This window comes from Lithobates pipiens, unplaced genomic scaffold (assembly GCF_037356315.1).
Source record: "Lithobates pipiens isolate NorthernLeopardFrog02 unplaced genomic scaffold, aLitPip1_a1.2 Scaffold_18, whole genome shotgun sequence".
Taxonomy (NCBI): Eukaryota; Metazoa; Chordata; class Amphibia; order Anura; family Ranidae; genus Lithobates; species Lithobates pipiens.
Window position 1 is genome coordinate 53,956,867 of NW_027507758.1, and position 12,975 is coordinate 53,969,841.

The following is a 12,975-nucleotide window of genomic DNA, read 5'->3' on the forward strand; positions in this document are numbered from 1 at the left end:
CACTGTATATATATTTTTTTAGGATATGCCATATGGACACTTTTCATTATGTATGGGTGTTTTATGTTGATCATTTCACAATGCTAATATTTAGGAGATGTGTAGATTAATTAGTGCCCCACTGTGGAATTATTTGTCTCTTTTTTACATTGACATTTGTTTCACTTCACTTGCATGTTTATTGAATATTAAGCGGCAGCACAATCATTGGCGCAGTGCGCACAGATATATGTATATTTTTATATTTGTTTGATAAGTGCAAAACTACTTTTTAATCCTGCCAGAAATTTTGTGAGCTTGTAACATGTGTGTGTACTCTGCCTCTGCTGACTGTTATCAGTTAGCACTGCTTGCTGGTCTCTCTATGGACTACAGAACCCCACCCCCTAGTTATGTAGAAGAGAAGATGGGGGAGTGTTCTGTAGTCCTAAAGCACTTTCTGTTTTATAGTGACAATGCTGCTGCTCAATAAATGCAGTACAGTGAATGTCGTGGTCACCCTAGGACAGTAATGCCCTGTACACACGGTCGGACATTCCGACCACAAAATCCATCAGATTTTTTCCGATGGATTTTGTCCAAAACATGTATTGCATACACACGGTTGGACAAAGTTGTCAGAAAATCCGATCGTTCGGAATGTGGTGACATTTGTTGCGTACGACAGGACTATGTAGAGGCTAGTAGCCAATAGCTTTGGTCTCGTAATCTGATCTGAGCATGCATGGCACTTTGTCTGTCGGAATTCTCTACAAATGATCAGAAAAAGTGCGATCGGATTTGTTTTTCGGAAAATTTTAGATCCTGCTCTCAAATCTTTTCCGTTGGAATTTCCGATGGAAAAAGCTAGATAGAGCCCACACACAATCGGATTTTCCGATAACATAATCCGGTTGGACATTTTCCGTCAGAATTTCCGACTGTGTGTACAGGGCAAAAGAGTGTAAATGGCAGAATCACAAGGTGAAAATAAAATAAAAGCTGAAAGTATCAGTCTTCACACACTCCACTTTTTCTCTGTTCACATAAACATGCATGCCTAGGCTATATTAACATGCACATTTATGTGAAAACTGAAAATATAGATTTTAGGATTTCCTAGACTTCTATAATAAAAATGAAAATAACTAATAAACATATCAATATTTCATTTCAGATTTTTCAACTCGAAACAATATAAAACTGGAAAGCCAGACCCAGGTAACCTAAAAACTACAAAGGACATTTATTTGTTCAGATTTTGCTGTTTCGTTAAGCTGGACATAGACTGCAGAACATTTTATCCAACCCTAATTTGATTCAACAAACTTGTACAACTACTAATACATGTAAAAGAGATCAGCTAGATATAGATACTATTTCCTCACCTTCTGACTACTCTTAACTTGTATCGCCCCAAACCCTGGCCCTCCACCATCAAACTCTATCCCCCAGACAGATGGTCTCCTGCAGCCACAAGCTTTGCGCTCTTATTTCAATTCCCCTGCTTCCATGAGCCAGCTCACCCCTCATACGATGTGTGCCCTTTGGAATGCCTACTTACTTGCTATTACTGAAACCTGGCTCCAGGAATCCAGTTCTGCCTTTCCAGTTGACCTCTCCCATGGTGGCCTCTTCTGGAATCACCCAGAATCAGTGGAACAAACGGAGGTGGAGTTGAACTTCTCCTTTTCCCACAAAACACCTTTCAGGTTTTTCCTACAGCTCCTTTTCTGTCCCTCTGCTCTTTTTTTAATAGTGCATTCTATTTGTCATCTACATACCTCCTGACCCAATGTCTCGCTTTCTCGATGACTTCCCTGCTTGGCTAACCTTTTTTTTCCTCTGAAGTACCTGGCATCATCCTCGGTGACTTTAACATTCCAGTCAATGTTTACACCTCAGCCACTTCTTAACTACTGAACCTAACCTCCTCTTTTAACCTAACAAACCACCATTCACTCCAATAACAATACCCTTGACTTTGTATTCTCCCACCTCTGCAATCCCAGCAACACCTCTATCATTCCCTTTTACTCTCTCTGATAACAACCTTATCAGTTTTAAACTCTCCTGGTCTCCAAACTCCCATGCCTCCAATCAGCAAACAGTAGAAACCTTCTCCACCTCAAACTTTCCCTTCTTCATTCTGCTATTGACTGCCTTTATGAGAAAATCACACCCCTATAATGCCCAGACCTGACCACCGCCATCTACAACAGCTTACAACCACCCCCCTTATATACTTGCTCCTCTCACAATCCTCTATCAATCCCTACAAGACTTCATCCTCCACAAATCTGCGCTTCTCAAATACAACTCATGCCTCCACATTGCTAAATAAACCTATTATTGCATTCTCATCAAAACCCCCTCATTCAATCCTAGTCAACTCTTTTCTAACTTTAATTCCTTACTTCACCCCTCACTATCATCACCCACCAACTTACTTATGGTACAGAAGATTGCCAGTCATTTCAAAAACAAGATAGATACAATTTGTGATGAGATCTCCAGGGTCCAGCATTCTCCTCCAACCAACATACCAGGCCCAACATCACACTCAATACTTTCCTCATTTGACCCTGTTACCACTGAGGAAGTTGCCAAATTCCATTCTGAGGCCCACCTCACCACCTTCCCCCTGGACCCCGTCACCTCACAATTACTATGGCCACCTTCCTGTTCTATCCTAAACTCTTTTACCCACATCTTTAACCTCTCCCTCTTCCCTGGCTCCTTTCCCTCTCCAGCTAACATGCACTGATTACCCCCATACTTAAAAAAAAAGTCACTGGACCCAACCTGTTTAACTTAAGACCCATCTCCCCACTCCTGTTTGCCTCTAAAGTTCTTTAATGCATTGTCCACAACCATATAGGTTGCTACCTTACTGACAACAACCTTCTTGATCCCCTTCAGTTTGGCTTCCACCCACACCATTCCACTGAACTGCCCTACTAAAAAACTCACATCGTCCATTACTCTATTCTCATACTCTTAGATCTTTCCCCTGCTTTTGACACAGTTAACAACCCCCTTCTCCTCAAACTCCACTCCCTTGGCTTCCCTGACTCTACTCTTTCCTAGTTTCCCTCTTACCTATCTCAGCACTCTTTTAATGTCACATACAACGCCATCTCCTTTGCTCCTCTTTGTCTTTATGTTGGGGTGCCTCTCTACACCTCTTCCCTGGGCCAGTAGATAACCTCTCATGGCTTCCAATACCACCTCTACACTGACAACACTTTATCTATTTCTCCACTCCCCAGCTCAGCCCCTCGATCTCATGTATCACAAATCTACTGAGGGACATATCAGTAGGGATGTCACATCAGTTCCTCAAACTCATTCATTCTAAATATGAGCTTTTAATAGTTCCTCCTCCCCGATCTTCCCCCCTACGTGAATTTACCATTGAGATCAACAGCACATCCATTGGTCCCTCTGCACATGCCAGGGTGCTGGGTGTAATCCTAGACTCTGACCTCTCCTTTAGGCCCCACATCCAATCACTGGCTAAATCTTGCACCTCAAGCTGCTTAACATTTTCAGAATTCACACCTTCCTGATCAATGACACTACAAAGGAACGTATTCACTCCTTGGTTATATCCCACCTTGAGTACTGTACTGCAATTCTCTCATTACAGGTCTACCTTTACACAGGCTATCCCCCTTCAGTCTATTATAAATGCTGCTGCTAGACCTATACACCTTACTAACCAATCCCTGACTGCTGTCCCTCTCTGCCAATCCCTTCACTGGTATCCCATACCCCAATGTATAAATTCAAAATACCAACCACGACATACAAAGCCATCCACAACATGGCTCCCAACTACATTACTCATCTCATCTGCAGATATCACCCAAATCATCCTCTCAGCTTCACTCAAGACATTTTGCTCTCTAGCTCCCTTGTTACCTCCTCCCATGTTTGCCTCCAGGACGTTTCCAGAACCTCTCCCATCCTCTGGAACTCCCTACCCCAATATGTCCGTTTAGTCCCTACCCAGTCCACCTTTAGGCGATCCCTAAAAACAAATTTATTCAAAGAAGCCTATATCACCTCCACCTGAAAAGCTGTACTTGAGTCGCCTCCATCAGATCATCCCCTGCACCTATTTCTCTTTGTACCCCTCCCCTCCCTTTAGATCAGTGGTCTTCAAACTGCGACACAGGGGCCAGATGCGGTTCTCTGCTTGCTTTTATCTGGCCCCTGGTGCATTATTCCTTCCAGATGCTATTCTCCCAACTGACATCAACAATGGGACATCATTTTTCCCACTGATGCCAATGATGGGGCACTATTTCTCCCCATAATACCAAATGTGGTGATATTTTCTCCCAAAGATACCCATAAAATTTCCACTTCATCTGGCCCCAAAGTCTGAAGGACAATAAACAGGCCCTTTGTTTAGAAAGTAGGAGACCCATGTTGTAGATTATAAGCTCCATGAGCAGGGCCATCCTATTCCTTCTGTATTAAACAATGCTGTAATTGTACTGTCCCCCTTTATATTGTAAACTGCTGTGCAAATGCTTGGCGCTATATAAATCCTGTATAATAACAATAGTAATGTATGCATAATCTGCAAACTCAGCTAATTTCATGTCTGTATGAATATCATTTATTGGTGGCAGAGAAATATTCATTAGTAACAAAGATGATGTTAAAGCGGAATTAAAGTCTTCTTTTTTTTTTTTTTCGCTTTTTCCTTACCTGCAAAGTAAAGGCATAATGTGCTAGTATGCATTGGTGGTTATGACTAAGGCCTTTATAGGCTGAAACGCGTCAACCTTTCTTATTTGCGTTTGGTCACTGTGGCTTGTTAATAAATACTACATTTTTTTAGAGCAATCACCAGAGTGCGGATCATCTTTTCCTCATTATGTGAAACTTACCTGCCAACGAAGCCCTCGTCGTCCCCACTTGAGGCCGCATCAATTTTCACCCGTCTTCCTTCCAGGTCCATGGAGCGGGAGCTGCCGGTCACGGCACAGGTTTCTGAAGAAATGGCACAGGCAGCCGTTCCTTCTTTGGCGCAGTATATAGTAAATATCTCCTAAACGGTGCAAGTTTAGGAGATATTTACAGTACCTATAGGTACCTTATTATAGGCTTACCTATATGTACAAACATTACAGGGAGGTTTACTTCCTCTTTAATAGCCCATTTTCCATCAAAAAAGCATACTCTTTGCGCTCCTCCTTCATGGGTACTGGGACATGCTCCTCAGGCTTCTATAAATGATCACAGTTGGGCAGAGTTAGATATCCCCTCCATCCATTGCTACCCAGGTTTTTTTTCAGTGGTTTGGAACTGTGGCTCCAAACAGATTGCCACCACCAGGAGTTTTCCTAATATTCCAATGCAGAACCCACTAAATGACAAGCCATACAATTGTTTTTCGAGTGGCCTCCCCTTGTACACACGATCGGAGATTCCGATGGTATGTGTCTGATCGGAGCATTTTATCGGATATTCCGACTATGTGTGGTATGCATGGGACCGAATTTTCCAACTTGCCGGAAATATTTTCTGACAAAATGCTCTGATCAGACATACTCCGATCATGTGTAGAGAATTCTGATCGGACAAAGTGCCACGCATGCTCAGATCAAATTCCTACATCAAAGCTATTGGCTACTAGCCTGAACGTAGTCCCGTCGTAACGAAATAGCGTCATCGCGTTCTGAACGATCGGATTTTCCGACAACTTCGTCCGACCGTGTGTATACAACAGTTTCGGACAAAATCCGACGGATTTGGTTGTCGGAATCTCCGACCGTGTGTACAAGGGCTTAGGAATATATGGAAATCTCAGGCTAGTGACAACAATAAAATACTTTCCCCGGTCAAACTGTTGTTAGATGATACTTTCCCGCCAAGATCCTAGAAAACAGTAATTACATTTATTTTTTTTGGAGTAGTTCTTTAATGATTGATTATTCACTTCTGGATTATAGGTCTACTTTAAAATGTAAGCTGGCATCCATTAAAATTGCTGCTTCTTTTACATTCTTTTACTAAATAGGAATCACTGATCAAACCCAAGTCTCCCGAGTCTCACAGTTTGTAAATGTCACTTTCCAGAAATCATTTTAGTAATTTTGTTAACTTAGAACTCATTTGCATCAGCGAATGTCCCTTAATGTCTTCTGGAAATGATGAAACTTCAATTATTGTGTCCCCTTGTGAATTTCAAACACTGAAGAAGTTTGGGAGAAGCGTTGCGAGACTTGTCTAACTTCCAGTACCACGCTGAAATACAGATCAGGCCGTGTAATATGCATTAGCTGCAGACGCAATGCACTGACAGAGGCATTTATTATTTTTTTTACAATATAAGATGTTATTAGGTCAGTAAATCACAGAAATACAGATTGGGCAGAATAAGCAATAGGCCTGAGATGTAACTACTGAATTATTTTATTTCTGGTGAAATAATGGGCATTCTGGTGTTAAATCTCATCTCCGCTATATGAGGAGGAATCCTACATCAGTCATATTTTAAAGAGAACTCCAGCCAAAAAAACATTTTTTGGAGCTGCCAGTGGCAACCTGTTTAGATTTGTAATTTATAATCCGTGAACAATGTAATCTCTGAAGACTATGCAGTTAAATCACACATGTCAAAACCAAATTAGTCAGAGGGTTGTAGTGAGAAAAATATTTCTGCAAGGGGCCACATTAGATGTAGGGAGGGTCACACCAACCTAATCCCAAAACATAATAACATAGTAAAACATAAAAATAATATTACTACAATGTAAAATATTCTATACATGATAATGATGCCTGAAAACATTTTTAAAGTGTCCAGTTGCAAAATTATATAAGGAAGGCTTTATGAGCTATTGTAGAGCCTGGGGCCACACTCATTATTATTCAGGATTTATATAGCGCCAGCAATTTACGCAGCGCTTTACAATACAAATATACAATACTTAGAAATATAATGTTTTTAAGTGAATCAATGCAATGAAAAACTAATAAAGCTGCATTAATAATAAGACAATATTTAACAAAAAAAAATAATCAAATAACATACAATTATATATAAAGGCAAAACATGTTATTGCTGTTCTGGTGACAACCCAATAATTAGAATTTCCCTTCACTTATATAACTGTAACAATGATCAACAGGACAACTTAAGAGGGTGAATCTATCTAATGTAAACATAGACAGCAATAAAAATCGTATTGGGGGCGGGGGGTTCTTAAAGTGTTACTAATCCCACAACAAGGCTAGATTCACACCTATGTTTTTTTAGTCCAGTTTTCAGAAACACACGACAGTCCATTTATAACATGGTTTCCTACGGTACACGTTCACATATATGCACTTTTCAGCAGCTGCTTCTTTAGAAAGGGCCAGGGACTTTTTTTCCCACCACATATTGTGTTTTATGTGTAATAAACTTAAATGGACCAAAAACCCAAGTGTATTATTGAGAACCTTAAAAGGCCCATTCTTCTTTAGACTTCGACAAACTATCATTAAATGTCCATGTTCCCCTTTTTAGCAATTTACTACTTACTTTTACCACCGTCATATTTTCACTTTCAAGGGCATCACATCCAACACCCAGACCTCTATACACATAGGAAGTCTTTAGTCCTTTGTACTTCTTCCCCTGGCCAGCAGCTCTTCTATTTGCTTGTTTTCCTGTTCTCTGCAACATCCATTTTTTCCACTTTTATTTAAAGCCCCAGTCTGTGAAGCAAAAAAAAAATGACCCTAGCAGTTGGGCCTCCGCACCTTACAAGGGTTAAATTCTCATTAAGTTTAAGAGCAGAAGAATAAGCTGTAATGCTTTGTTCCTTGCTCTGGTAGACCTTTACGATGCTGTGCAAACCACCCCCAAAGTGGTGTTCCATCTGTAGTTTTCACTCAACATCTTCACCTAAAATGCAGGACCAGTAGCCTCGCAGCCAATCCTCAGCTCATCCGACCAAAAAAAAAACTTAAAAAAATATCAACATACAAAGCCCTTCAAATAGCACAATATAACAGCATTCTAAGCCAAACAATTCTCCCAGACATGGGTCACTCCCCATCTTGGTTTGGTTCATTTATTAAGGCATTTTTGTTTTCTGGATTTGGGTAAACTACAAATGAAGACAAACTTCAAATCAGCTGATGTTTTATTTGTGTAATTTAATTATCTCTCTTTTTTTTTACAGATTGGACACCACAACTCCCTTTCCCTCTTAGCACTGTAAAAGTCATGGAACCATTTTCATTCCAAAGTTGGCTAGATAAACATCGTTCAGAAATCATTCAGAAAAAACACTTACAGTTATTTGCAAGTGATCATGAAACAGAGGTATGGTACCTAATTGCCTTTAGTATATCAACCCCTCTGTCTTAACCATCTAACTACCACTATTACTAGACAGCTTGATCTGTTAAAGTGTTTGTAACCCCAACACTTCATATTCCTGATATGTGCCTGCTGTACCATGTACTTGTATGAGAAAGTACCTTGTTCTCTTTGTATTGCTTCATTTATGTGAAATCCCTGATGTTCCTGCCAGTCGCTCTGCTTTCCTATTTCAAACTGACCAAACTAGGTCATGAGAGCACACAGTGGTCAGTTCCCTAGCTGCGCTCCTCTCCAATGATCAGACTTGTCCTGACACGCCCCCCCCCCCTGCACTTTACTGGGAATCTCAGTGTGCTGCTACTTCTCCTCCCCTCAGCTCTTATGCAGCGGAGAACAGAAGGAATGTGATCACTTATAAAAAAGGAAAAAAAAAGGTATTTATATATAATTTTTTTTAAATCTATATGTAAATGTTTTGCCTTTCATTTCTATTTCAAACTGAGTGGGTTGTTTTAAAAGGTGATCGTTTACAATCACATTAAAGGAAGCAGAAACATAACAGACTTACTATTAATCAACTAATAGTATCCAGTCCAGAAGCACAAATTAGTGCAGCATCCAATACTATAGCAGCGCTCCTGGCAGTTCTTATCATGACCGGCATTCATATGTTTTGATCATATGAGGAACAGATGAGTGACACTTGGTGAGTAAAATGCCCAGAAAGCAGTGGTCCTAGTGATTAAAGGGATTGTAAAGTGAATTTTTTTTTTTTATTTAAAATAACAAACATGTCATACTTATCTCCACTGTGCAGCTCGTTTTGCACAGAGTGGCCCTGAACCTGCTCTTCTGGGGTCCCTCGGCGGCTGTCTCGGCTTCCTTCCGCAGATGCTTCTCACGTTCATGCGAGCTCCCTCGCATGGTGAGAAGCATCTGCAGCCACGCTCCCGTGATACAGCCGGCGGCTATAGCCATTCGCTGTATCACACGGCCCCGCCCCCCGGCGCTCCGCGTCAGTGGATGTGATTGACAGCAGCGCGAGCCAATGGCTGCGCTGCTTTCCATCCATCCACTCCAGCCAATTAGCGGCCAGGCTGAACGGTGGAAAGGACGTCGGGGGACGAGCTCGGGACTTTCGAGGGGTGAGGTAAGTAAAACGGGGGCTGGGGGCGCAGACACTGTCAGATGTTTTTTCACCTTAATGCATAGAATGCATTAAGGTGAAAAAACATTTACCTTTACAACCCCTTTAATATATAAGCATGCACCATACACCAAGACCCACACCGTGTGCGTCACACCCCCCTAAGGGTTCAAACTCACCAGCCATATGTATATCATAAGCCTTGATATACTCAAAGAGCTGTCATCCAATTAGCAGGTATGGTTAGAGCTGCATGTCACTCCATAGGTGGTCAGACCTAAAAAGAAAAACTCCAGAGTTTTTTCTTTTTCTGTTACATCAGCAATCTCAATGGCTATATCACTGCTCCTATCTCTTACAAGGGCAAGTCTTTGGATATCTTTTGAACTATTTTGAAATCATAGGTGGACTATAATGCTAACTGCAGTACCACTCTAACCTATTGCCTGGCAAGACCACGTGTCACATTTGGTAGCCAATAGGAAGGTGTGGAGGGTTCTAGGGTGGTGGCTAGAAATATGACCAGGACGTTGTATCACCTACTTGGGGATATAATGAAGTGCAGATTAGATGAACTGGGGGTGTCTGCTGTAAAGATCAGGATCTGTTTTGTAAGGCTAAAGTAGAGCTAAACCTTTGTTGGTGGGGGAGAGCTCTCAGTGTGAAACACGTATTGGCTCTCCTCCAGTGAAGGGTATATGGATCTTGTCAGTGCTTCTTTCACCACCAATGCATCTCCACTGCCACTTTTTCTAGGTCTCTCAGTGATCATATTCACCCATTGGACAGCCATCGATGATGCATGACACATGGTCACACGATTTACATTGTCCCTAGTATTAGTATCCCAAGTCAAGATGTTCACTGTGTGGTGCATGTACCATATTATATAGTTAGAACACCAAAAAATCTCTAGGATCCTGGGAAAAGGTATTTTGGCAAATGGATTTTGCAGTTCTTTTCTGCCAAAAAAAACCTCAGCCTCCTATTGATTTTTTGCTTAGGAGACTTTATTTGCTGCTCTAAAGGCCCCAATGATTTACCTGTAAACATTCACTGGCATACAATTGGCCTCCAGAAGGTCTTCACTCAAAAGGGAAAGGTCTGCTTTATGTCCTCCTCCCCTCTTCCTCTACCACAGTTGCCACATTATTATTTTGGGGGGTGGGTACCTGGTTTTGACAGGTATCAGCTTCCACTTCCACTCAGATCACCCATGAAGTTTGCCCCCCCCCTCTTTTCTGGGGCATGTCATAGGTCACAGGAGGCTTCAAGACCATTTACAAAGTGGAAAGGCATCTCGAGCATCTGCAGTGGGAAGCCAGCTGTCAAGTCACAAAGAGTAATTTTTGGTTTTCCACAGTAAGCATGTTGGCAACTGGGACCTGAAGACCAGTGGAAAACCCGATTGAGGACAGTGCTGGATCCCTGGGCCGGTAAGTATGCTTTTAGTAAAAGTCAGGAGCTACGGTATTTGTAGCTGCTGACTTTTCATTTTTTCTTTCTAGAGTAAAGATCCTCTTTAAAGTTCTATATGTGTAATGCAATGAACAACATATGGAAGAATAAGCAAGTGTATAGTAAATGTGACTACACCACAACTTCTTGTTTAAAGGCTGTATAGGCAAAAGTGATGCCTCAGTTTTGGGAAGACCCCTGTGGGCCAGGGATTGCTATTAGCTCTTTGGAAAACCAGTAGCAAATGTATTGGTGAGTTCTATCACAGCATTATTACATTAACCAAAATTATAAAAGAAACTGCAGGAGGGCTACTTTGTTGTTCTCAAGCCCATTAAGATATTCAATAGAGATGAAGAAGCAAACTCCAGAGAGTTGTCCTCATTGATGGAGTCCCAAAGATCTGAGCAGCTGAAATTATAAACCATCCTACTGATCTGTTTTGCTAATGACAAATTAACATTTAATTGAAGACTAATGTTTCAACAATTACATCCTGCTAATATTATGAAATAATGTTACCCAAAGGATGCGGTATGTAAATTCAAATGCATTGATGCTTTCCTGGGAGTGAAGTTATTTCAGACTTTGGGCGAAGAGTCAAGGCAAATTTAGGTGGCTGTCATAAAATAATGATTAACAATGACTGGAGGACAAAGAAGAAAACAATTACAAGGATACTCTTCATAGAACTTGTTGGTGAAGTCTGTACAATGGCTGCTCATTGAGTGCTTTTGATGTCAAGGAATAAATGAACTTTAGCTTCTGAGCCCTGGATTTACACACAGAAAATGTTTTCTTCCATGGTATACACAGACTGTGTGGGTGGACTGCAGAGATGCAGTAAAATGTAGCCTTTACTGCCATCATATACAGAACATAATAAGTATTTATTTTATTCATTTCTACAGCTCTGCCAAATTTTACCCAGACCATTTTTATCAGTCCTGGCTCTGAAAATAGTGTCAAGATTTATGTCTCCTCTGCAATTTTATAGACACACGTTAGGACCAGTTTTGGATGGACGCCAGTTAAAGTTGATCTCCAGGCAGATATAAAAGTAAAATAAAATGTACTTATTATGTATCACCCTCTAGTGTGTGCTACTAATAGTGGCAGTTTAGGTAAAATATAGCAACAATTCTGTACATTGTATATTTTTGATACACCTAATTTATTTGTATAAAGCCCTGTCCAAGTTTGTTCCATTCCCCCCTTCCTGTTTTTGTTATGGAACGCCTTAGGTGCAGGAGCCATCTTTTTGTACATTTTTCCAGCCAGTGGGGACAGCCAGTGGCTGATTTTAGAGGGAGGTAAATGTAGCTACATCTTGTGTGTGCTACTAGTAGTGGCGGTGTTGGAAAAATATAGCTGGCTCTGGGTTAGAGTCATTGAATTGGGTCAGGGTTACTAGATGCCAGGGCTAGATGACTCAACCTGACAGCTCTCTGATACCCCCCCCCCCCCTGTTTCCTTGGTTCCACACTCTACCCACCTCCCAGTAGTGCCCCTTTTAAATACAGGGTCAAGTATCATTTTGTAGGGCTAAGTCATTAGTATGGCATTTGTTAAAGATAACAAGAAAAGGGAGTGCGCATGCGCGGCCTGTGATGGACGCTTAAACACAGGGCTCCGCATCGCCCCAGCCAGCCCGCGCACTTAGCGGCCGAACACCGCAGCGGATCGGGACCAAGTGGTTAGCGGAGGTGCCCGCTGACTCGGGGGCACATTTTAATGAGCGGGGGGACCGCCAGGAGAGGACTAAGCTCCCGTTTTGAGGGATTCCCGCGAGCGGCCGAAAAATCCAAGATGGCGGCGGAGCGGCCGCCTCACGAGGCTCACACAGGCTCCTCAGGCTCATCTCCCTGGCGTGACAGGCTACATGAGGAGGTATGCGGAGGGGGTCTCTCACACATATCCCAGGGAGGGCCTTTGTCCCCTGCTACCACTGTCTCCCTACTAAATCAGACATTGGAGGAAATTCAGGGGCTTTCCCCTGGAGGGGAACACACAGGCAGGATTCAGAATACACTGGCTTATAAGGAGGCAGCCA

The 12,975-nt window shown here is 41.9% G+C and overlaps 1 protein-coding gene across 1 annotated transcript in view; it reads left to right on the plus strand.

The window, feature by feature from the left end:
- The window catches only part of HAAO (3-hydroxyanthranilate 3,4-dioxygenase), a 94,945-nt gene that overhangs the window by 63,843 nt on the left and 18,127 nt on the right, over positions 1-12,975 (plus strand). The window contains exons 6-7 of the mRNA XM_077485676.1: positions 1,157-1,200; positions 8,175-8,317. Coding sequence (XP_077341802.1) covers positions 1,157-1,200; positions 8,175-8,317 — 187 coding nt within the window. The remainder of the gene's footprint in view (positions 1-1,156; positions 1,201-8,174; positions 8,318-12,975) is intronic.